This window comes from Emydura macquarii, unplaced genomic scaffold (genome assembly GCF_026122565.2).
Source record: "Emydura macquarii macquarii isolate MOO-44397 ecotype Brisbane River unplaced genomic scaffold, CSIRO-AGI_Emac_v2 contig_2473, whole genome shotgun sequence".
Lineage (NCBI taxonomy): Eukaryota > Metazoa > Chordata > Testudines > Chelidae > Emydura > Emydura macquarii.
In genome coordinates, this window is record NW_027132610.1 from 13,795,967 (window position 1) to 13,823,528 (window position 27,562).

General features: G+C 39.8%; 1 protein-coding gene across 5 annotated transcripts in view; it reads right to left on the reverse strand.

The window, feature by feature from the left end:
• DCLK1 (doublecortin like kinase 1) overlaps window positions 1–27,562 on the reverse strand; it is a 310,392-nt gene that overhangs the window by 83,811 nt on the left and 199,019 nt on the right. For all 5 annotated transcript variants that reach the window (XM_067562996.1, XM_067562994.1, XM_067562997.1 and 2 more), the window contains one exon: window positions 10,059–10,175. In XM_067562996.1, coding sequence (XP_067419097.1) covers window positions 10,059–10,175 — 117 coding nt within the window. The remainder of the gene's footprint in view (window positions 1–10,058; window positions 10,176–27,562) is intronic.

Consider the following 27,562-nt stretch of genomic DNA (forward strand, 5'->3'; position numbering starts at 1 on the left):
CCCTGCCTGAGGACCTAAAAGGCCTTCTTGAGATATACCTGACCAGGTGGTTGAAGAAGAGCGGTCTCTTGGATGACTAAGGACCATAGAAAAAAATCTCAAAACAAATGAAAATGTATCTTTTTGCACTGGAACATAGCCACCTCTACCCTTATACAGTATAGGAAAGTGATTGCATTCACTCTAAAACAGCTCTCATTAAGATCCCATCTGTGTATGCTACAGCCCTATTTTCTTTACAGATTTATACACTTTTAAACTGGCACTGGTTTGAAACTTGGTGAAACTCTGCTGAAGCAATTTTTTAAACACACACCACTAAATAATATAATATACTGTATAAGTTCTCTATGAACATTCTTCACAGAGAATATCGGTACCATCTCAGATATACTGGAAGTAAGGATTTTTATTACACCCTTTGCTAAATTAAACACAAATGACTTTTTTTTAAATCATCAAACATAAATGGCACTCATGAATAACATCTCTTCTCAAAGCCCTGAAACACTTTTGTGAGGAGTGATATGAAAGAAATAGTTTGGGGTGGGTTTTGTGGATGGGGATTGTTTTGTTTTTTATTTAATTTCAGTTTAATGACAGGTAACCAGCTGATTGGCCTGGAGACTCCAACTGGGATTTTCAGAATCTAAAGGATTTAGCCTCAATTTCTTAAATTCAAAGAAGAGGCAATACATAGGAGCAATGATAATGCAAGCTGCCCCACTTTGCCCTCAGAGTAACTAAAAATCATGACCAGGAGGAAGTAAAGATCTTATTCTTCATATCCATTAAGTGGTTGACCTATGCTGAGGCTGCCAACATAGATATTAATTCTTAACTGGACTGATGCCATCAACTCATTCCATACAGGCTGCTGAACACCATCAAACATTTAGTTCTTTCAGTCACTAGGAACATTGGATATAGATTAAAATTTGGATTGAATAAAATGGTCCACATATTTTGAGCTATCCTATCCCCTGAAATATTTGATAGCAATAAAAAAGGCTCAAAGTATTATACGATCTTTGAAAATACATTAGAAAATAGACAGAGGTAGCATGGGCCAGTGGGTAGGGTACTGGACTAGGACATTCTGCTATGAAGCCCCTGTTGCCACCATGGCAAGTCACTTCACCTCTCTGTGCACCTGTTCCTCCTCTCATCCTTTGTCTCTCTGTTTTATGTAGACTGTAAACTGTTTGGGGCAGGAACCGACTCTCAAAGTGTAAGCAAAGTCCCTAGCAGATCAGGGCCCTGATCTCGGTTTGGGGCTTCCAAGTGCTATATACAAGCAAGTTACACAAAAGTGAAGCAGAAATGCCTGTTTTCTGTTGTCTGCAAATTCATAGAACGTCCTTTAGTATATTAAGAGCATGTGGAAAAACTGAAAATACAACACAGAAGTTTGTACTTAGAAAAATTTCTGTAAATCTTAGGAAAATCAAAGTGCAATCTTTGGTTGTTTTAATTGATATGACTCATCATATCAGCTGAAGGAGCACTTGCTTCCATTTCCATTAAAAGCCATACCCACATACCATGAGCAGACTTTTTAATCATGTCTTAAGCAGTTGTAAAATGTTCCTTGTCTCTCTGATAGAGGATTGTGGCAATGAGGTGTGTTGTCTACCTCAATTACTGGTGCTTGCCTACAGAAGCTCCGTTGTGCATTTTTATTATTTTAGGGGTGGTCTCTCTCTTCTAAAACCCCGCAAAATTTATTTCTCCAAACTTACAGCTGAAAAAGACAATGTGCGCACCTGTCTTTACGATAATATTTTTCTCCAAAATGAATGTACATACAAGTCTAGTGACCAAAGAGGACCATAAGATTGCCATTTATTTTTTAAGATGATTTCTTACATATGTTTCCAAGAATGGCTTAATTGCTACTTGTTGTTCTTACTAAAATATTTGTAACAAAACCTCCCAAAACACTCATTTTTATTGTCTGAGATTTTGTACGAGGTAGTTGCAAATAATTATTGTACTTTGATTGGTTTTGTTTTTTAAATAATGTTCTCAAATTTAAGTCTCTGGTATTTCTTATTATATCCTATTTACAGAACAATAGGGGCAGAGGTAAAACAGACAGGCAATTAATTCTGCTAAAGGTCAAATGCAAGGCATTATAATTCAGAAGCTATTCTTAAAAAAAAAAAAAAAAAAAAAAAAAAAAAGAACAGCAAACAGCAGAACATGGCTCTGTTAGAATAATCTAATGAAAACAAGACTGTGCAAACATAATCCTTTCCCATTAAAACTATAAAGAAAACTGTACCCATTTTGCTTAGTACTGCACTCTGGCTGCTTCTATGGAAATCACATCCTAATTATAGGTGGCACAAGTAGCATTTCTTAACACTTTCCGTCATAAGATCCTGTTTTCATTTGCTTTATAACTTTAATAGTTTAGACTGAAATTTTGCATGCTAAGTGTCTGACTTGGGCTGAATTGTTTTGGAAAGTTTCAGCGAAAACGATTTAGCCATTTATCAGAACGACGTAGGGGAAAAATGGTATTTTCCCACATTATAATTCTTATAAATGTTTAGTTCAGAAGCTCTAGTATCTCCATATTCTAGGGCAGGGATGTGAAAATTGGCAAGATGTCTACCTAGTATCAAGATGGGGGCAGAAAGGGGGCAGGGCTTGGAGGAAATGGGGCAGAACGGTCTGTAATCACTACAGTACACTCCCCTTACAACCTAGAATAAAACCCAGGGCTCCTGAGTCTCTACATTCCACCCGTGGCAGGAAACAGCTGTGAATCTGCTGGCTAAGTGTTTGCCTCCTCTCCCCCTAGTGGCTGAGTCACATAACATTAGTGGGTTGTCTCTATCAGTTACTCTGTCAGCTCAAGTGGCAGAGGTCTGAGCTATGAAGGTTCCAACCCTGCTGTTAAACCACATGGGAGTAAAATGGTCCCACATGAAAAAAATTCTGTTTTTTTTTCCTGTTTGCTTTTCTGAAAATCTGGGCAATGACATACAAAAACAACGTTTAAAGAACATTACATTTGCAAAGTTAGGAAATGCCAGATTTAAGGTTGCCTGTGCAATCCTAATTCAGCCCCTTTGTGATACTTTGATTACATGATCCCACAGTTTTCTCCCCACACAGGACCCTTGCCTCATTCAGGATCCAGGATGGGTGTTGCTCACTGAATGAGCAGCTATCCTATATTTCATTTCATCCCTTTGTTCAATGTATAGCTCTGTGCCTTATGTACTGCACACCAATCAAACCATACTCTGAATACAAGTATTAATTTGCTCCTGGGCTTTTCTATGGTGCTTGGTACTGTAGCATCTGAGTGCCTCACAAACCTTAATGGATTTGTATTCATGAGACCCTTTGAGTTTAGGTGGTATTATTCTAATTTTACACAGATGGGAACTGAGGCACACAGAGATTAAGATCAAAAGTCTCCAATAATTTTGGGTGCCTGATTTGAGATGTGTAGGACTGGATTTTTAAGAGAATTTACCATTTTATAGCACTATCTGTATTCAGAACAAAGCTCTCACTGATTTCAGATGAAGGTGGGAAAGCGCAGACCTTCTGCAAATCATATTCCAGATTTTATATTGGGCCCCCAGATAATGAGGAACCCATAATTAGTCACCTGTGAAAAGTTTTGTTTAAGTGGCTAGCCCAGCAACACATGGGAACTTTGGCAAAAACAGGAAGCAATTATCCAGGATGGTATTTAATTGCCTAAATGAGACTATCCTTCCTTTTCCAACAGTCCCCTGTCTCATTCACCACGCCCATTCCAACTTCTGCAACAAACAAGACAGAAGTCCGACAGAGAACAGGCTCATTACATAGGTGCAGCAGCATCACTACAGATTGTGTCACCACTTCTGCTTAAAGGTCAGCCTTTCTAAGTCTTCTAAATATTAACATGCTTAGCTGGATTCCTTTGAAATTTGATGCACCTTAGGAAGATACCGGGTAAGGTTAGTGACCCACATTTGGTATCATTTGAGCCAGGGGTTTTGGAGATTAAGCCTCTTCAAAATAGACGTTTTACAAAAAGTTTTCCGGTGGAATTATTTTTGTGCAGAGATAGAAATCACACTATTGCTGTGATGTGGGTCAAAATGGTGCCAATCGGTCAATTTTTACCCAATGTGCTGTGAACATCAGGGTCCACACAGTCCAAATGTTTACCCCCCCAAAATAAGCAGTTAAACAAACTAATTGCATACTATGATATTTACTGTAAGAGTATACTGAGTAAGATCTTTTATGGAAGCCTGTAATGCACTGAACTTAACAGTCATTGTGAGATATGTATATAGAGTATGGTTATGTATATTGTGGCTGATGGCTGGCTTCCCTCTAGTGGATCTTGTGCTTCGCTCCCGTTGGGGGCCAGGAAGGTGCCCGTCACCCTGTCTTCCCTGGGGGAGGGAGGGAGGGACCCGGGCCCACCCGCTCCTCCAGGTCGCAGCCCAGGGGCCCTATGAATAGCAGCTGCAAACTACTGGCTCTGTATTTTGGCAGCCACAGCCTCTTCTTCTGGACTACTTTCCCCGCTCTGTCCTGCTGGCCTCTCAGGCCCTGTGTCTGTGTTGCCCTTTGCTGGGCTCAGTACCTCCTTTGGGGTTCCTCCGCTCGTCCACACTTTGCTGCTCTGGTCCACTACTTCACTTTGCTCCGCTCCACACAGCACAACTCCTCTGCTCCCTCCAGCTTGTGCCCTGTGTGTTTGGGGCGGAGCCCTTTTATGGAGCACCTGGCTGATCCTTAATTGGCCCCAGCTGCCCCTGGTTAGGCTGCCGGGAATAAAGCCCTGATCATTCTGGCACTGATATACCTCCCTTCAGGTACTCTTCTGCCGCCCTCTGCCCTTGATATATCACAATATGCAGAAATTGTAATTGTAACTGTGGTGCAACTTCAGCATCATCTCACAACAGGGCAGTGAAGAAATCAGGCAAAGAGGAGTCGAGCCAACCAGTCAACACTGGCTTAAAGCGTGTAGCCATTGTCCAGCCCTGGAAAAACACTGAGGCTGTGTGTGCACGCTGGTGGTGGCAAATTCGCCACCATCAGATCGATTTTTCCAGATTGATTGAGAAGTAGTGAAGACATGTTCAATCGATCTGGAAGTCGATCTATTAAAACCACCTCCAAAAAAGGCGTAGTGCTGCGTTGATGGCAACGCATTCCCTGTCAGCGCAGCACAATGGAGACGGCGTGCTAAAGGGAAGTAATGAAGTCAACGGGAGTTACACAAGCCACTCTGTGTAGCTTGCGTAACTCCTGTCAACTGCCGCCGAATTTTGCCGGCAGCGTAGACCTGCCCTGAGGAACCATCAAAGAAAACGGAAACAGCTTGAAACTGAAAAGAATACCTCAGTTTTTGAAAACTAAGAAAGGAGGGGTTTTCCCCCACTTTGAATACATACGATGACTGAAGAAAAAATAAAACTTTTAATTTTAAAAGGATTTTCAGGGTTTGAACTGAAGAGTACTCCGAACTTGGGTGTATGGTTCAGTGCAGATCAATGCAGTCAAACCCAAACGGTGAACAGTATTTAAGAACATGTTCACAACCTCACTTTGGTAGATGTGAAGTCTAGAAGGATTATAGCGCAAGTGCAGCTACTTTATGCTTGCCTGGGAAGTCTGACGGACTCTGCCAAACCCACTGCCCTGGGGGAACACCCCACCACTGACATTTCTAGTCTGAAAGTTTCTACACTTGTGCAATAAAGATTTAATAACTCATGTTGCTTGCTATAAATTGTATAAACATGTTTTTATTTTATGAGGAGGGTTACTGTGAACGCAGCAAAATAGTCAGCAGATGGTCTAACCAAAATTTTTGTTATATAGAGTGGGGAGGATCTGGAGACAGAGGACTTTGCTGGGGGAGAAACGGGGGGACAGAAAGAAGGGTTGCATTTGCAGAGAGGGCAGGAAATGAGGATGGGTAGACAAGCCTTGGATTGGTTGTTTGAGAAAATCTGTGTTTTATTAACCCCTGGGGAATGAGGCAGGAGGAAGTGGCTACTGATCTGAGGTCAGATTAATGTGATGTTGCCAAAGACACATGGAGGGGAGGTTGGATACTGACAACAGAGACAACTGAGTGGAAAAAAATATGCGCACTGGCCATTGTGTGTGTATTCCTGGATCAGGAGGTAAAATGGTCACCTACCTGTAACTGTTGTTCTTCAAGATGCGATGCAGATGTGTATTCTACTTAGATGTGTGTGCACCATGCGCACCGGAGCCGGACTGCTTTCCCTAGCAGTATATACAGCAGTGGTGCTCATGCCCTGCATCCTGGGTTCTGCCTCTGGCCATATAAATGCAGCACCGCTCTGAATCCCTCAGTTCCTTTGCACCAAGCAACAGAAGCACAGATTCCGATGCAAAGAGGACAGACGATGGGTTGTTGGATACACATCAGCATCAGACCTTGAAGAACAACAGTTGCAGATAGGTAACTCTTTTTCTTCTTTGAGCAGATGCAGCCATGTATTCTACCTAGGTGACTCACAAGGAGTACTCGTAGGAGTTGAGGCTCAGAGTCTATTTGAATAAGGACTGCAGGATTGCCTTCCCAAAGTTTGCATCTGATCTGGATGCAGTAGTAATGGCATAGTAGTTTGTAAAAGTATGCACAGAGGATTAAGTGGCAGCTCTACAAATGTTCAATATAGGAATGCCACTTAAAAATTCCATTGACGTTGCTTGGACTCTTGTGGAATGGGCTTGCACCCTTTGAGGAGGTGTAGCCTGGGTATGCTGTCAGACTACTGGAAGTTATCTACCTTGACATATGTGAAGAGACTGCTTGACCCTTCATTTGGTCTGCCTATGAAACAAACAAACAAGGTGAAGAGTGGAATGGTTCTGTCCTAGCCAGATAAAAAGCTAAACATTCGCTTGACGTCCAATGTATGAAGATGTTCCTCGGAGGGTTGAATGCAGTTTGGGGAAGAATACTGGTAAATATATAGCTTGGTTCAAGTGAAGCTGGGAAACCACTTTGGATAAAAACCTAGGTATGGCCACAAGATAAATTTGTGTTTAGAAAACTAAGGAGGTTCTGCCCTCAAAGCCTATAATTCACCTACGCTCCTTGCAGACATTATTGCCACATGGAATGCAGTTTTCTGACACAGATGGGAGAAAGAGGAAGTTGCCAGAGGCTTGAACAGAGGTCCCATAAAAGCTGCTAAGACAGTATTAAGCTCCCACAATGGAATCGGCTCTTTAACCAATGGTGAAGATGAGTGACTCCTTTCAAGAACCTCACTGACATGGGGTTTGAAAACACCAACTTCCTATGGATGGGTGGATAAAACACTGAAATTCCTGCCATGTGGATTCTCAATGAACTGATTGCAAGACCAGAAGACTGAAGGTGTAACAGGTACTCCAAGATGTCTGGATACCAGCTAACTTCAGATGAACTTCCCAGGCTAATGACCGCCTCAAGAACTGCTTGTACTTAGTGGAGTAGGTTGCTCTGCTAGAGGACTTTATACTACTGAGCAAGACTTGCCAGACCACCTCTGAACCTCATTCCTTCTCCTCATTTAACCATGCATCAGTCTTGCTGGGAGATGCAAGGACCTGAGTGCTGGATGCAAAACCTGACTGTGACGCTGAGTCAGGAGTTTGGTATGAAGAGAAAGGGATATGATAGGTCAAACTGATAAACAGAGGAGATTGGAACAATGAGAATGAGTTTGGCACAGTCCAATTACAGCTTGAGAATGACGTGCAGAATGATCAGCACTGGAAGAAAAGCATAGAAGAGTGCCGATTCCTAGCTCAGGTGAAAAGCATCAGAATTGAGACTGAGACGCCCTCAGAAACAAAATAGCTGGCATTTCTTATGGTCTCTTGTGGTGAAAGGATCAATTGTTGGGATCCCCCAAACTGCAAAAATGGACCGCAGGACGCTGGGCTTCAGGGACCATTTGTGATTCAGGGAGAAGTTTCTGTTGAGGTGGATCCATCCAGTGATTCTGAACCCCAAGTAAGTGATGGTCCATGTGGATAATACATTCCCTAATGCAAAACTGCCAGAGCCTGATTGCTTCCTGACACAGTGTGTTGGAGTGTGCTCCCCCCTGCCTCTTCACATAATACATCGCAGTGGCATTGTCATTAAGGATGAGAACTGCCGAGTCCCTGATGTGATCTTGAAAGGTCTGACAGGCATACTAGATGGCACAAAACTCCAGGACACTGATCTTCAGAGAAACTTCTTGTGCTGACCACAGGCCTTGAACTTTCAGTGACCACAGGTACTCTACCCAACCCATTAAGGAGACATTGGTGACAATAGCCCTGGCCAGTGGAGACACAGCAAGAGAACACCCTGGCACACATTGTCCTGAACCATTCATCACTGTATGGAGTCCAGGATTGGCAGAGGAAGTTGGACTACTCAGTCCAAGGGATTATGATTCGGATGATAGACCAACTTCAGCCACATCTGAAGAGGATGTAGGTGCATCATGGTATGCTGGACTACCTGTGTGCATGCAGCCATATGACCTAACAACATCAGGAATAGCTGGGTTGTGATTGGGTTGACATTGCAACTCCAGACATAGTAAATGGTAAATGACCTAGAATTGCTTGGTCAGCATAAATACTCTCAAACTCATAGGGTCTATCAAGAAGTTGATTCTTTGAGATGGAACCAATGTTGACTTCCCGCCTCTTAAGATGAGAGCTAGATGATTGAGTAGGCATAGTGTGAACTGGACATGACAGAAGACTTCTTCTCTGGATTTGCCTCTCAATAACCAATCCTCCAGATATGGGAAGATAAGAATTCTCTTCTTCCTGAGATATGCTGTCACCACAACCATGTATTTAGTAAAAACCCAGGGAGACAAGCTGAAAGGCAGCACTGTATACTGGTAGTGCCAACCAATGATGTCAAACTGGAGAACCCTCCTGTGACTCGGGAGAATTGCTACATGAAAATAAGCATCCTGAGGTTCTAGGGCAACAAACCAGTCATGATTTAAGTGAGGATGGTAGTTGCTAGAGTGACCACACAGAAACTCACATATCTGATATATTTGCTGAGATTGCAGAGGTTGAGGATAGGTCTCATCCTTCCCTTGGGCTTGGGAATCAGGAAATACCAGGAGTAGAATCCCTGTCCCTGAAGCTGCAGGGGAACCTCCTTTACAGCCCCCAGAGCCAGTAAAGACTGAATCTGCTCAATCTCCCACATCCTATGTAAGTGCCCTAACCACTGAACTATTGGCTATTTTGGAGTCAGTGGGTCTGTCTCTCAAAACTTCACAAGTCTCGTTTTTGTTTTGCATTGGAACAAAAATAAATTGCAAAGCCTCAAATTCTTTCACAAAACAGAATTCTTGTTTTCTGGCCAACCCTGCTATTAACCTCGTGTCCAAAACCGCGCTGTGTTCACATAATTACCAACATGTTGAAAACATTGCCAATTTTTTTTCTGCAACTATGCCATAGATTTGGGGTCTGCCAGAGGATCTCTATATACCTACTTTGTGCACAAAAGAATGGTGATTATGCACTGAAATGTTGATGCACACATGAATTCAGTGTACATTAATATAATTGCATCCATAAGCATGGCCTTAATGTCAATGCAGAGCCAATAGAACAGCAAACAGGCTCTCACACTTTTTAAAGTCTGATTTAACTCCATGACTACCTTGTCTATTTAAACTATAAACTCTTCTGTCTACTACTCTGTTTTTGTAAGGTGCCTAGCACATGTGGCCCCATTCTTGGTTTGTCCTCAGGCACTACCATAATAAACATGACTAACAATAACAGTAGTTACCATGTCATGGTATGTAAGATTTTGCAGTGTTTTTTCTATAATTTAGACTGGGAAATAAATGTTCTCTCACACATATTGAGGTAATTGATACAAAAAATGACATTTTAGTGTAAAATATTGTATAAGTACAATTTTTTGCAAGAAACCCAGAGATTGTAAACACTTTACCAATTGTATTCACAAACATTTGTTCTTGCTAGTAGGAAACATTTCTCCTTTGCTTTACCTGAACTGGTAGAGGCAGGAGACTTGCTGCGTCTAGATGGACCTGGGCTCTTGGTGGTGCTCCTACGTGATGTTGAAGCTATTTTGGTATAGGAAGTAGATTTCACTACCCGACATTCTAAAAGACAAAGAAACTGTACATGTTAGCACTTACGGAAACCAGCAAAGAAATGGAGCAAAAACAGCATAGAAAGCACAAACATTTAACCCATGTTTATTTTCATTCCCCTTAAGAAGTTTTATGGAAGAGGGAAAAATCTATAGAATCTGTACAGAGGGCGCCATTAAAATCCAGGTTTTTGCCACTCTACAGTGACTGCAATACTGCAGTAACACTGACGCATAGATATTATGGTTAATGCAGGTACCTAGAACAGTAAGATTTCCTGGCACAGAGATTATGTAAAATTTACAGTTTACTTTTTGAAGATTTTAGCACAATATAATCGATTGTAATGTAAGTGTTTTTCAATCAGTCTAAGCAGTGTTTTTTTTAGGAGAACATACCAGAATGCCGCTTGTATATATTAAAATGTTAAGATTATATATGATATGATGCAGGTGTCTGTCACTCATTAAAGGTTTGAGGAAAATGAAGCAAGGCTGTGGCTCCTGCTTAATTGTCTGGTGAGCAACAACCCACCCTGAAGCACACGCAATTCATCACAGGGTGAGGGAAATGGCACTATTTGCTCATAAGAGACATCAGTAAAATCAATAAAGGGGCAAAATTACCCTCCCACTTGAGAACATGGCAAGCTGTACAGGCTAGAGTTTATATACACCCACACAGCTCTTGCATTACGCCTGCAAAATGGTTCTTGGCCTGAGGACAGATAGAATATATGTACATGAAAGCTGGGGGCTTACAGTCATAATGGCAACAAATGTCATCAACAGACACTTTAACAGTTTAAAAAAAAAAGATTTAGGCTTTTTAGCCAAGATAGGATTAGAAGAGTCTGCAGCAATGTGTGTATTGAATTCACATGACTAAATTCACTACACTTTCTTAATTTAAGAGAAACTGATACGCTGATTTATTTGTGCATCAGGACTGTCTCCCCATCTTCCTCCCCACATGTTCCTTCCAAATTGTTTAAGAGAAACAAACAAGCTTTTTGATGTCATTGGCCAAAACACACTATTATTAGTCATTATTAGTCAATCAAAAGGCACCTATGACATAGTTTAGAGACCAAAGAATGAGAATCGAGCACAAATAATCAACTGTACCATATCTATCAAACAAGGATGTAATGAAGTATATTTCTCTCGGCTGTCCTAAGTATTTTCAGGACCTCAACTAACCAGAGGAGGTGGGAGGAGGAACTGATGAGTTCCTAGGGAAGTGTCCAGAAGAGGCATAAGAAGAGACTGTCAGTTAAGGAAAAAGAGCCCTGTCCCTCCCAGAGGAGAAGACATTTCCCAATAACACACACACTCCCTTCCCCAATGCTTAGCAACAGCTACTTTCTTATCGTTAACATTTTAATGCAATTAATTGATTGACTTTTACCAGTGATCATTCTCTGATCATCTTGTATCGGTGTCACGGGAAATGGAGGATGCACTCGCTCTGTTCTAAAAAGGTAATTGCTAGCTGAAATCAGTAATATGTGCAGTTTAGGAAATTTTCAATTGTATTTCTACTAGGAAACTATAAGAGAAACTTCACCCTAATATATTTACATCAAAAGCAGGCCCAAAAACCTTCTATGTATGTCAAACAGAAAGTCCTTTATGGTAACAAGCAGAGTGCCCTAGAGGTTGGTCCTGAGGCTGGTTTTGTTCAACATCTTCATTAATGATCTGGAGGATGGAATAGATTGCACCCTCAGCAAGTTTGCAGATGACACTAAGTTGGGGGAAGTGGTACATACAGGGATAGGATACAGAGTGACTTAGACAAATTGGAGGACTGAGCCAAAAGAAATCTGATGAGTTTCAACAACGACAAATGCAGAGTCCTGCACTTAGGATAGAAGAATCCCATGCACAGCTACAGACTGGGGACTGACGGGCTAGGCAGCAGTTCTGCAGAAAAGGATCTGGGGGTTACAGCGGATAAGAAGCTGGATATGAGTCAGCAGTGTGCCCTGGTTGCCAAGAAGTCTAATAGCATATTGGGTTGCATTAGTAGGAGCATTGCCAGCAGATCGAGGAAGTGATTATTCCCTTCTAATCTGCATTTGGAGTATCGTGTCCAGTTTTGGGCCCCTCACTACAAAAAGGATGTGGAGAAGTTGGAGAGAGTCCAGTGGAGGGCAACAAAAATGATTAGGGGGCTGGAGCACAAGACTTATGAGGAGAGGCTGAGGGAACGAGGCTTGTTTAGTCTACAAAAGAGAAGAATGAAAGGGGGTTTGATAGCAGCCTTTAATTACCTGAAAGGGGGTTCCAGGGAGGATGGAGCTAGACTGTTCTCAATGATAGCAGATGACAGAACAAGAAGCAATGGTCTCAAGTTGCAGTGGGGGAGATCTAGGTTGGATATTAGGAAAATGTTTTTCACTAGGAGGGTGGTAAAGCACTGGAATGGGTTACCTAGGGAGGTAGTGGAATCTCCATCTTTAAAGATTTTTAAGCTGCGACTTGACAAAGCCCTGGCTGGGATGATTTAGCTGAGGTTAGTCCTGCTTTGAGCAGGGGGTTGGACTAGATGACCTCCTGAGGTCCCTTCCAACTCTAATCTTCTATGATTCTACCTTTCAGGTAGGTTAAGGTTCAAAATATAAGGTAATATGTAAAGGGCCAAATTCTTTGTTTTTGTAGATTTAATGCCACAAAGGATGTATAAGGGAAAAAATCTATAAATGCATAGAGTATATTTTGAATGCACATCCACACCAGCAATCTGAGAGGAAGAAAATGTGTTTAGATACTATGTTATTGGGTACCATGCAAACCACTAATATAGACAGATCTCATCACCCAAAACTGTTAGAATACAGTCTAGTTTGTTTGACAAGTGCAAACCCTTCACATATAGTCCCTTAAAAGGAAGGAAATATCTAGTGAAGGGAACTTTTCTTAATATATATTAATACCTGCACTGACATTCTTCACCATATATGAAAAGCTTCTTTCCACTTCTAATATGTAAAAAAATACAATACAGACACACAATTTTTCCATCTCACACCAATATAAAACCTCAAATCTGACCTCAACAAAATCATCATATATTTAATATCTACATATGTGAATTGATTGCCTTGTGTGTACAGGGTAATGTATGAGATTGGAGTTAGGGTTTTGCATTATGATACAAATGCTGAAGATGTTATGAGACAATTTGTGTGTGAATTATTGGGTTCATATGCCTTATTGATTTTTAGATTCTAAACATCAAAAAAGTTAGACTCCCAAGGCAAAATTTTAAACGGGGAGTATTTTAAAATATTTACTTTAAAATTTGAATATTTTTGTCTTGCAAATTTTCATAGAAAAATTAAATTGTCCCATGAAGAGTTAAGAAGTCTTACATTTGGTGAAGTAATTTATAACTATGTATTTATAACTAGTGCTTCGATAGTAGAAGAGAAGGAGACATTACTTACCTGCAACAGGGAGCTCTTCGAGATGTGTGGTCCCTATCTGTATTCCACTGAGGATTATGAACACGTGTCATGTGCCTGGAGCTGAAGCTTTTTCAAAAAAGTAATGTCTGTCGATTCGCACATGCACCCTTGCACTGTCTCATGGTTTTGCCCAAGGTGATAAAGGGTGGGTGGACTGACTGCATCTTCAGTTCCTTCTCCACCGCAGATCTACCAGATCCATAGCAGAGGGGAAGAATGGTGGGATTGGAATACAGATGGGAACCACGCATCTCAAAGAACTTCTAGTTACAAATATGTAACCTCACCTCCTTCTTCAAGTGACAGTCCATATTATATTATACTGAGGATAATTAATAAGCAGTACGTAGATAGACAGAGGGTGCGAGGAAGATAATAGAATTGTGGAATGGAGGACTGTTGTGCCAAATGAGGCAACATTCACAGAATCATGCACTAAAGCATAATGAGAAGAAAAGGTTTACACCGAGCTCCATGTGGCTATCTTAAATATGTCTGGAAGGGGGTCATCATGGAGCATGGCAGTAGTTGATTTTCATGCTCTTGTGGAATGAGCCCATATCCCATCTACTGGGGACTATCCCAATAATTGATAGCAGAGCATAATGCACCCTGAGACCTACTTTGAGATTCTCTGGGTGGAGATGGTCTGCCCTTTAATTATCTCCACTATGTTGACAAATAGCCTGGGAGATTTCCAAAATGGCTTCAAGCTTTGTAGGTAAAAGGCCAGGGCCCTATACACACCAAGGGAGTGGAGCCACCATTCCTCATTTGAGGAGTGTGGTTAGGGAAGATGTATGGGTTGGTTGAGCTGGAAGTGGGAAACCACTTTTGGTAGAAATTTGGGATGCAGGTGCACTGAAACTTTGTCCTTATGAAATGGGGGGTTGCCATCATGGCTCCCAATTCTCCAATCCTCCTTGCAGAGGTAATAGCAACCAGAAGGCTAAGTGGCATCTCCAGCCCTTAAATCTACAAAACTTCTAAAAACAAGAAAACTACTACAAAAATGGCAAGAATCCTGACTATGTATGAAAATAAAAACAGTTTTTCTGAAAAGTATGGAAAATGCATCACCAACAACAAGAGAACAGCAGAAACTCTGACTCATGTGGTGGTGAGAAGGAACTGAAGGGCACATGGGCAGATAGATGGATATCACTACTTTGAAAAAGCTCTAGGTGCATGATACATGCACATAAATCTCAGTGGAATACTATAGGGACCATCACTCAAAGAAGAAGCAGAAGTTCTGCACTCATTCCATCATTATTGGAGCTCTCATTAAGGTGCTCATAGTTCCTATGTATTTCACCTCACTTAAAGCGTAAGGGTATGTCTTCACTGCCATGGCAGCAGCATCAATTGAGAGTGTCTGTGTAGAGGGATCTCCGGTCGACTCCATTAATCCACCTCCCTGAAAGGAGTAAGGTTGCGTCAACGAGAAGGCGTCTCCCGTTGACGCAATGGTGTGAAGACGCCATGCTATGTGAACATAAGTACATCAACGGGAGATATGCAAACTATGTTATGTACCTTGCATATCTCCTGTTGACCACCGCCACCAGTGTAGACCAAGCCTAAGTGAGAAGGCCAAGAGATGAGTACTAAGGGAAAGAGTAGGAATTCAAGCCCCTGTCAATGTTATTTCTTCCTATTGGACAGCTGTTTGGGTTGGGTCTAGGACAACGTCCATGTTAATACTTCAACTGCAGTCCTGGGGAAGTACTGAAATGTCAAGAAAAATCATAAATAAATATGACAATTAACCTAATAGTGTATGAAGAAACACATGGGAGCAGAATAAAAGGGTGGAGAAATGCCTAAGACGTGGGGTAGGAAGAAGCACAGTGAAGTGCCCATAACTTAGGTATCTGGGTAGCCAAGGAACAGTAGAAAATTAGAAAGGCTTAATGCTCACAGGGATACCACATCTATTAAGCATGGCTGTTATCTATGCAGTATTACATGCTCAGAATCCCAGAGAATATTATCCTATGGAGAAGCCATCACTTCTAGCCTGAACAGGGCCAGGCAGGCCAAAACAAATTACTTACTCCTTCATGAGAAAGACTTACATATGATCAACTGGAGACTGAGCTTGTTATCTTCAGAATGCTTCTCCTCTCCTCCCCTTGGCCTAGACCATTAAAATCCACATCCTCCTCTTGCCTTTTGCTGTGCAAACCATTCCAAGTTCAGTTCAAAACTGCTTTGGTAGAACTTTTCCCCCTCTCTGAATTATTCATTCACAGACCCTGAAGTTTGTTCAAATGAACATATTTTCCCTATGTTCAAATATCACAGTGAACCTACAGGCAAGGTTTGTCAAGTTCCATATTGCCTATGGGTTTATATGAGTATATATAGAGATTTTATATGCTAGACCATGGCCTGGAAGGTAAGTATGTGGGCTGGATGCTTCTCTGCTACACACACCAGGGTCCGGCAACTTTTGTCTTCAAATATTGTAACAGTACTACATAAAAGGAGTAAGTTTCCACTGAGGAGCTTCACACTATTGTTCTATTGTACTACTAAGCCTCTGCTTGCCAGACAGACACTGAGGCTAATAGGCCTTGATTTTGTTGCAAAGTTTATGCACGTGATTCTGCTGCCACATCTCAACTTGGGAAACTAAACTGTAAGGTAAGCTAACAGTTTCCACTAAATAATGGAATTAATCACCCAAGACTGGCCACTGCCATACATAAAGACTAAGCCAGCTGTCTAGAGGGGATAGGGCTAGGTACACTACATTAAAAAATGATTAGAAACAAAAAACCTTTTCCAGTTCGATTGAAATGTTAATGGACTTTCAGCCAAAGGAGAAGGGGAAAACAAACAAACCTAAAACCCCAACATCACCTTCTGTATATTACAACATCCCTTTCCTAACTGCACAACGATTCATGTGTGCTTGGTAAGTTATAAAATACAACAGCATGAATTTTTTCTGATTTTCTTTTTCCTCCCCAACCGAATCAGAGCGTGTTACTGGAACAGCACTCCATCCACTTGGAGAAACAGACAAAAGAGTTCTCTTGATTCTCTTAGCCAGGGGCAGGCTCAGCCAAAGAGTAACAGAGAAGAAGTAAGAGGTGATTTCAGAGTATGTTCAGGTGGGACTCAAAACGTTTGGCAAAGCTCTATTATTTCCCCTCACCACTGTCTGATGTAAACTGATGAAGGAGCAAAACAGTTTGGGTGTAATTACTGATTATATGCACAATAATACAAAGCAAAAGGGAGTCAACACTTTTGTGTTACCATAAATCTCAGTTCCACTATGCAGAATGCCAGATAATACAAACGGATTTTCAGCAGGAATGTCTAGCAATAAAATTATTATATATTATACCACAGAGAGAACTGCAAAATGATGAACAGAACAGACAACCACAAAATATCAGCATTGCACATACTGACTGTGGTTCTTTGAGTTCCACTGTAGCAAAGAGCATTAGCCTCAGAAGTTCAAGACATCTGAATGATATTACCAATTATCACACTGAGAAAGAGGAGAGACCCAAATGATAGGAATTTACATCACTGAGATATCTTACAGAGAAGATGAGAGATAAAGAGTTCTTTAAGATTATGTTATGGTGACAGTGACTGCATAATAATGTAAATGATGGGAAACCAGAAATGTTTATGTTGGTGCCCATGCTTCTTCCTGTTGCCCAAGCTCACAAAAAAATTAGCATGTAGTAATTAAAGAATGTTAACACGCAAAATCTCAAAGCATCTAACCTTTTGCTCAGAGACCTTATTTCATTAGCTTAGGTGTTTATTAGATTTTATAATGGCAGATAAGCAGTTAAGAGAAACAAATGCTTAATTATGTTACAGAAAATGACCAGCTATAACAGATTACAAGGAAAGATTGTGGGGAGTTATCTAAATTACTATTAGATCCAAAGATCTTACTTGGCAGCTATATCAGAAGTTGACTTTATGTACTTCATGAGTCTTTTGGGGTATGTGTGTGCGTGGAAGTGGTATCTCTAGACTGAAGACATTTTATTTTGAACACATTTTGTTTGTTTTCAACAACAGCTGTACTATTATAGACAAGCAATAAGGAGGATCAAGGATATCTATGGTTGTGGTAAGCCACTTTATTGTAAGCCTCAGGCTGGTACCTTTCACTATTGCTCAAGGCCTTAGCCTCACTAGCAATGCTTGCAGGGCAATCACTAGATCGTTACCCCCTAACAGAGTACAATTTTAGCTTTAAAGGCTAGAAGTAATTTGTTTTATATTGCTAATTCCTAATGCAGCTAATAAGTTTTTGCTAGTTCAGTTAAACACGCACCTTTAATTACAACATCACTGCTCTGTAATCTTCTGTTTCCAGAACTGAAGTTGTCCTGTACTGCACCTAACCTTACTGGTGAACCTGTGGCCACTCTTACTTGAAATGATGACATTTTCAAAGGGGCAGTTAGCATCCCGAATCACCAGAAATAAATAGGATAAATGGGGAATATCACAGTTATTTCATCTTGTTTAAATGCTTTCTGATAAGCAATTGCTATGGTTGAGCAGAGTTCTCTTTTAGTCCTTACTTAGTATCCACCATTCCATCCCTTCATGACTCAAATGAACACACTGATGTATGCTTGGGACACCAAAACCTATAGTTTTATTCTACGCAGCCATACAATCATTTATAAATACAAGCTCAAATTTTCTTAAGTCACCCAGTTTGATCTTACTAGAAAAACAGACCTGTTCTCATCATGAAAAACCACATAAATCAGCTGTGTACTGAACTTTATTAATAGTAAATGCTTAAAAACATTATGCTTAGAAGCATGCTTGATTGCAATTCCTCCTCTGTACAGGAAGTCTAGTCTAAAGCCAAATTCTCTCTGAAGGGAAGACATCCTACTTCATTGTCCAAACTGGGATAAGAACTCATTTACAAAGCAAGAACGTTATAAAATAGGTAGGATGAGTGAAACCTATGCAGAATTTCAACAACAACAACAAAAACAAAGAAGACGTCCAAACTCTAAATTATCAATAGCTACATCCAACAAGATGCTGCTGTTTGGATGATTAAACCTATGCATTAGTCCAGAAGTGCCTCATATCTAATAGCAAGGTCTTTGTGAATCCTTGTGTAACAAATTATACGTATCACCACTGATTCTCACTTTGCTCATGATCTTCAAGGTCCATCCTTGTTCATTTTCAAATTAATGAAACAATATCAGACAATTAGTTTTCTAAAATATCAACATAATTTATATAGGATCTTTTAAATTCAAAATATTATGTTTGTGAATTGTGTCACTTAGACTGTCATTCTCCATATCTTTTTATTACATCATCTTGCAACAGACCCCTTCCTAACTAACTAACAGATACCCGAATGCCAAGAAATACACTATATATTTCTGAAAGGTATCAATGATCTTACCCTGATCACACACAATATCTGTTTGGGTTCTCTTCCTTTGCCCAATATAAACAAAAATCATTTGTAATAATCATAATCCTACTGTGGCAGAACAGATTTCACATTTCTGACCTCCAGCTGCCAATCCTTGTGAAAGGATTATCCGTCATATGCCATTGCACAGCCCAGGGACATACCTGCCGCAGTCCTAAAGTGTGCATGTGTTCCACAGTCATCACAAATAACTTCCCAGTTTTGTCTCATTTAACCTAACCTCAGTATCTGTAATATTTCCTATACTTTGTTCAGATTCTGTAAACTGTTTTGCTACAGTTAGTCATTTGCTGCTGACTCCCCAGCCCAGTGATTAGGGAACTTGTTAGATGTGGGAGGCCCAGGTTCAAGTCTCTGCTCCAAATCAAGTTCAAGTCTCTGCTCCAAATCAAGTTCAATTCAAGCTCCAAATCAAGCTCCAAATCAAGTTCAAGTCTCTGCTCCAAATCAAGCTCCAAATCAAGCACCGTACTCAGTTCCTTCTCTACCACAGAGCCCCTTATTAAGAGTTCCAAAGTAGAGGGGAGGAAGCCGGATCATGTTCCCATCATAGAAATACGCAGATCAGCAACTGGGCATCAGTTCATACTTTTGCGGAACATTATACAATCATCTGTGACACAGCATCAGATACTATGTTTGTATCCACGGTTTTATAATTGGTACTAGACTCTATTTTGAAGCCTCACCCTTCCATCAGGGGGACATTTTTGATGAAGGCCACAGAAGTGGAAACAGACCTAGATAACATAAACTCTACTAGCAACTCTATAAACTAAAATAAAGTTTAGAAATGAATTATCTCGTGGACTCTGCTGATGCTTCATCTCAGGCCAATAGCGGTCGAGAAGGAACTGAGGACAGATTGATCATGCAGTGCTAGATAGTTGAGACACGGAGTGCATATGCAGGCCAAAAGGACACTGCTATCTAAATGTCTGATCTGAGGCGTAGGGGCGTGGAGAATCCATAGGGACACTATTCAAAGAACTAAACAGTTTTCAATGTCAAAAGATATGGCATATTCTTAACATCTGTCATCTGTTGTAAATTTTGTCACAAATAAGGAGATACTGAGATGATCTCGGCCAGTTGCAGTCTTGCATCTGTTGAGAACAAGAGGACTGTAATGGTGGGGTCATGTCCAATGTGTTGAAGAAGGTGTGCTTTTACAGAAGTTTACAGTGCTGAGGTTGAAGGAAGAAGAGCATGATGCCCACCATGAACGAGATTGAGGCCCTGTCTACACTTACCTGTGAGATTTGGCGGCAGTTGACGGGAGTTACGCAAAGTACGCAAAAAACTTGCGTAACTCCTGTCGACTGCTGAGCTTCTCTTCTGCACTCCGTCTCCACTGCGCTGTGCTACTTTTGTAGCTGGTCTTAGTACGTCGATTTCTGGATCGACTGAGCGGGTCTCCACTGACCGCTCAGTCGATCCAGAGAAATCAATCTGATGACAGCGAATTTGTCGCCGTCAGTGTAGCCGTAGCCTGAAAGATGCAATTTTGAGGGATTTAAGAAATCTAAATCCTCCCCACAATGACTCTTGCCAAAGGAAGAAGACTTGCAAGGGACTATTCAAGATGGAAGTTTATTCTACGCATCACCATGGCTTCATCATTGCCATGTGAATCTGCTGCTTGCCTGCCTCCCTGCCTGCACTGATGGCAGAGGAAGCACTTGTTTCTGAATTACCCAGTTGTTAGAGAATGTGAAATGAATTGTTAGTCAAATATATAATAAATGTTAGAGAAATGAATATTATAAGAAAATAAAGGCATTTTTGGTTCTTGTGTTTCTGCTGATACAGCATTTCAGATTTTCCTGAGGCAGTTTTAAGGTTGTGCAATGAGTAATGGTCCAGGTGTAATCCTCCATAACAAGACAATCTAAATAAAGAAATGACAGAATAACCAGATGAGCTAGTTAACAAGTAAAAACGCAATGCCACAAAACAAATCAGTGAAAGGATAAAGATAAGGGACAATATGAAAAAATGAGGGGGAATGCCAAAAATGTATTAATTTAGGTTAGGTAATGTGATTTTTGCATGAGAATCTTTTAATTAAGAGTTTAGAATGGAATGAATGTAGATAAGTACACAGAGGAGGTAGCTTATAAATTGAGCCTACGCAAAGTTACAGAACAGGGGATAAAAGATAGATGATTTACAATAAAAAAGTGGAGAAGGAACGGGGGAAAAATACCCGAATACTGCAGAGACCAGAGATTGGAAGAGTCTCACCCTGTCCACAAGTGAGGTTATTTGGCTATTTACTTTTCTTGCTTTGTCTGTTTTTGCACGCATGTGTAATTAATTGGGGATAATAGCATAGTCTTAAAACGTACATAATAAAGGCTAAAAGGAAATGTTTAAGCTTAATTGGAGCAGATCTCATTTCTGACCAAACAACTTATTCCCTTGTCCTGCTGGCATTGTTTTATATATGTGAAAGTAAATGGAGGGGAAATTATAGGATGCTATCAATTCATTAACTCTTCCTTTCCAGCTCAGCAAGATCAATGATTCTCTTTTCCACACGGCCAGTTAGTAGAAACAGAATTTGGTCATCCTACCCGATGCTACAAAGTCACCCTGTTCCTTCCCTTGAAAACAGATAGCCTCATTTCCCATTCCATACTCTATTATTTCTGTTTTGAACATGAATTTTGACACCATCCTAAATGACCAAAATACCAGCCCTTATGTTCTTCTAACTCCTCACATACCACAGATTAGAAAGTTTCTATCTGTTAAGCATGGATTTTCTTGGTACATCTCTTGCATATGCCCTCTGACAGGTGTTCTGAACCGTCTTCCATCTCATGCTCCCACTTTGTAAGCTTATAAACTTCAGTCCTTATATAGTCAATCCAAAGGGAAAACCTTTATTTGCAGAACACTGGTTGGAAAGCCATTAACTTATAGAAAAAAATCAACTTTAGAAGTACCATACAGAAATCATCATCCGTTCGGCATAGTTTACTTTAAAACATACTTTTCCCAGGTCCCTTGAAGTTAGAGATTTCTAGCTCTGACTGTGTTTGAGCTGAAAGGAAAAAGTTAAACTTAAGCTGAAATGTCCTATTTACCCTTGCTTTTCGGAGCATTTTATCTATCAATCTGCATATTTATAATGTGCTTATCAACTTCAAAAATTTGGCAGTTAGTATAAAGAGTTTTTTTTAATTAATTTTTATGCATAGAAAATAACATGCCACACTGGAATGAAGATTACAGTCACAAAAGTTAAATACAAATCAAATTCCCATTGGCATTTGCACAGCTAATTGGTTAGATTAACAAAATTTCTTGCCCAAAACTAGAAGATAACTATCTAACCTCTTCTCACTCATTCTGCAAATGTTTTTCACTGTCACACTTCTGTCTAGATTCAATTATAACCAAAAAAGAAGAGAGTCAGATGGGCTGTGAATCTGCCTGCAGTTCAGTGGGGATAAAGTGTTAGGTAAATGGGCAAATTAAAACAAGAAACATTTCTTAAGTGGGGTGACTATTGAGATATAAACTTCTAAGTCTTCCTTGTCAGAGAGCTCATAGGAGCTAGACTGACTAGCTTTAAGAATCTTTTTCAGTAGGATATTAGCAGAGTTATTGTTCCAGAAGATGTAGATTGTTTCTCCATAGATAGTTTGAAATCTTGTTGGCAATAATATAGCTGGTTACGCTCATAAATCTTTGTGTGCCAGTTTAAGAGGCACAAATACTTTCCAACATAACTATATGATAATGCTCAGCTCAGAAAAACAATACCTTACAGTCTTAAGGGATGAAGTTTTTTTTAGACTGTTCAGACAGAGCTAAAAGTTTGTTCCATGATGTTTTGGTGAGTTTTGTAGTTGTTCCAGCAGGAACTGTTCTATCTGCAACCTCGCTTGTTGATTCTGTACTCCCACATGTACATTTCTAGAGTTGAGTCTTTTCCCTCAAGCCCATCTATAGAATACAGTTAAATGAAAAAACCTGAAATTCTCAAATGCATATCTAAAAGCTGTCACCACCTCACTTAGAAAAAAATCTGAAACAGGGTCACCAGCACCATCTTCTAGGTGTCCCACTGTATTGCCTATTTTGACTGTTAGTTTCTTGAGGAGAGATCATGTCTGTCTTGTACACATCAATGAATATGCAGTCAATGCTTAAACAACACCACACATTGGGGATTGAAATATTCAGTGCATTCACTTTCAGGACGTGTTGCTGTATGTAGTACTTTTTAATATTACAGGTGTTATTTGTGATCCTACTGAATAGGTTTTGTAATTAGGAGGACCTGTTGTCTTAATTTAAAGAGTCTCTTCTTTATAAGCTGATATTACAGCAAAGTTGCACGGAGCTAGTTGATCTTAGACAATATTCCATTGGAGTTGGCCTCCTTCCATGAAAAGAGAAGGAGTCATTCATATAATCAACAAAGCATGTTATGCCTGACAAAGCATTTCACAATTTTTTTCATTAAATGTCTCTATTTTTTAATTAAATGTTGCTGTTTTTTAATTTTTGCAGTTTGAGATGAAGAAACTACTCTAGCCCTCTACTGTATTTCCCCCTGTATTCCTAAAGCAAAGCAAATACAGAGTACAGTGCCCAAATGTCTGCTTCTCCCACAAACATCTGTGCATTTTCTCCCAAAGCACCGCCTCTGAATAGAATGCCCTCCCTGAAGTTACCCAAGAGATGACTACCCCCTCAAGATGATGCCCTGAGGATTTTATAATCTAAAATACAATGAAGTATGATGTAGCACAATATAAAACAGTTTGGTGAGAGACGTAGAATGTGATCCTACTCTGAAAAGAGTATGTAAAAAAAAATATGGAAATTTCTTACTCAACTGATCACTGTGTACTCAGAGTCCTGTCACTTACTATATAATTACAGCACTGTCTTTGCATAATGTATACAGTCACTTATCCATGACTGCTTACAGGATAAGCGGCTTTTCTTCTCTTGGACACATTATAAAATAGACAAATATTATACACACCTTGCATGTGTGTGATGGGAATAGCCATGTGATAAACTGCTGAGTCAGACACTTCTCATTGCCTCATCTGCTCTCTACCCACAAATCCACCTCCTTCCGGACTACTAACATTCCAACCCACTGAACAGCTTCAAACCACCGCCATTTCCTAATATAATCAACCTTACACAGAAAAGTTGTCTTCTCACCCCAAATGAAGAACTTCTTCCTTAATATTTACGCTTGCCTGAGGCCCCAGTGACAGCTTTTCTATACCCTTATCGTTAGATATCTTATCACTCTACAGCAGTGGTTCTCAAGCAGGGGTATATCAACTCATCTAGATATTTTCCAAGTTTTACAACAAGCTACATAAAAAGCACTAGCGAAGTCAGTACAAACTAAAATTTCATACAGACAATGACTAATTTATACTGCTCTATATACTTTCTATACATTGACATGTAAGCACAATATTTTTATTCCAGTTGATTTATTTTATAATTATATGATAAAAATGAGAAAGTTATCAATTTTTCAGTAATTGTGTGCTGTGACACACTATGTTTTGCATTTTTATGTTTGATTTTTTTAAGCAAGTAGTTTTTAAGTGAAGTGAAACTAGGGGTATGCAAGACAAATCAGATTCCTGAAAGGGGTACAGTAGTCTGGAAAAGCTGAGAGCCACTTCCCTACAAAACTAGAACAAGGAGCTTATACCCTTGTAATGGGAAGATTGTCAATTTCTAAATGAGACCCAACACTCACTCCAAATCCTGGAAGATTCTAAGATTAAGTACTTTAAAGTTGTGGTATTTTTAGGTATAAAAACTAGTTTAGGTCAATCTAGAGGGTTGAGTTGTTTTTGTTTTCTTTTATGGCACCCTGTAGAGTGGGATTCAGGATAACTAAAGACATCTGGCTTTACATATGGAGACATGGAAAAATAGTTCTAACAAAAGTGTTAAAAGCTCTAAACATTTTCTAAATAATTTAAAAACATATATTGTGGCATTTGCTGTGATATATATGTAACACATGATAGTGTGGAATAAAGATTTCATCAGCACTCATTACATTTATGTATACAATTCACTCATAAATAACATGGCCATTCCAACCTCAAATTGCTACTACTACTACCTAGTTCTTATATAGAACTTTTCTTCAATGGTTCTCAAAGCACTTTACAATCTTTAATGTATTTATCCTCCCAAAACTTCTGTGAGGTAGGGAAGAATTAGCCCCATTTTACAGATGGGGAACTGTGGCACAGGGTGGCTAAGTGACTCTCCCTAGGTCACAGAGGAAGTCAATGGCAAAGCACAAATATGAACCTGGGTCTCCCATGTCCTAGGCTCCTGCTCAAATCACTGGATCATCCTTTTACTTTCTTCCATTGTCATGAAACTTCTGTATCACAATATCATGTATTCTCTATACACCACAGAAAATGCCACATTTTAAAAGTTAAAAATGTTTAGAAATGTCTCAGAGCTTTCAACAAAATGCCATCATGTATCATCTATAAAAACCACACACACAAACATGACTGAAACAGAAATCTGCAGACAAAGTCACTATTTCCTCTTCCTCAGTTTAATCACCTGCTGCCAAATGGAGCACACCTGTTAAACCTCTCAAATATGTCATCGCATTCCATTGGAATGCTAGTATGCAATGGTATCACAGTCAGTTTTGTGCAGGGCAAGTAGTAAAAAGGTTAAACGTATTTCTTCTGATTTATTTATTTTGAATTCTTCTCCTCTTGCCTCTCCTTTTCCTTCATGATTTGAAAACAGTGTTGAATGCTGATGAAGCTCTTAGTCTGTTGTTCATAGCTTCTTTAGTTACAAATCCTACATTATGACCAATGCTTCGTGGGGTGTAGTTGAGTAAGATAACAGAGATACCAGATCACTTACCTGTAGGCATCCTGTATACAGAAGCATCTAATTCTTCATTCAACAAATTATTTAAAAAGAAAGATTTTGCAGATTTTATACAAGTGCATAAGGAGCTACTCTTGCAAGATAATCTGATATAATTACATGACGACTTATCTGCAAATGCAAACGTGGTTCGTTTCTAGTTATTGTCCAACTTACAGCAAAAGCTAAAGATGAATTAGTTTGTTAGATGAAGTGTATAAACATTTATATATTTTTTTAAAAAGGGACATGAGTTATCTTTTCATCTGCTGCCAATGCATAGGCAATGGGAAAACTCAGCCGATGACTCCCAAAATTAATAATGGACATTCTAAGTGTAAGACATCACCAGCCATAGTTCCTACTCTCAGACAACTCATCAATGATTTAACATGACAGAGAAGCTGCAGCTTCATTATCTGGTAATAATTTATTTATTTGTATTTAATTACTGCATATCATAACAATTTAAAACTTTACTGCAATGCAGGATATGAGCGGAGGAATGAAACTATAAAACAGACTGTACTTATAAATCTGTTACACAGAGCAGCAGGAATTCATTGAGCCACAAGTATATAATAAAAGTGAAAAAAATACCTATTCTACAAATGAATTATACAAATCTCCATGTTAAAGTTGAGTGGAAATAAATGAAATGCCTTTGAAATCCATATAATGAATGTAGGAATTTGATGCATCTTCATTATAAGCTGAAAGCCCATATTGGATGACCCATGAGGAGAAAAACGATGGTAGGAAAAATAGTAACTTGACAAATTACCAGAGCTGAATTTCTACCTCAATGGGAGGGAGAGCTGAAGGGTAAATTAATTTTGTTATATCACATGGTCTTGATCTTCCATTTTTCCCCTCATATTTAGCAACAAACACATGCACAATGGGGAGACTTTGGAAAGACAGAGCCAAGGCAGATTAGTATGCAATGGGTCTGGATCCAAAAAATATCAGTTCCCTCCTTCTTGCAGATTCCCATGAGGGTGAGAGAATGCTCAGTGGCTCCAAAGAGCCTGTCTCTGTGCTCACCTTGCTGATCAGCGATCTGCTCCCTGTGCCTGCTGTGATAGAGAGAGGAAAGCATCAAGTAGTTTGCTTATCAGAGACTGAGGCAGACGTTGTGCAAGCTGCTGCTGTGGCCCAAAATTAAGGGACATAACCTGCCTTAATCCAATCACTGCAGTATGAACACATTGGAAGTAAAGTTTTAAAAAAATCAAAAGGCATATTTACAAAGGAAAGAAAGAAAAAACCCTCTTTAGGCCTACTATGAAACCTTGAGCTTCAAACAAAGTCTACACTAGCCAAAAAGAAAAAGAAAAGTTTGTAGCACATTGACCAGCAGTGACCATGAGATGATCAAGTTCAGGATCCTGAGTAAAGGAAGAAAGGAGAGTAGTAGAAAAGAGACCCTGGACTTCAGAAAACCAGATTTTGACTCCCTCAGGGAATTGATGGCCAGGATCCACTGGAAGGCTAATATGAGGGGGAAAGGAGACCAGGAGAGCTGGC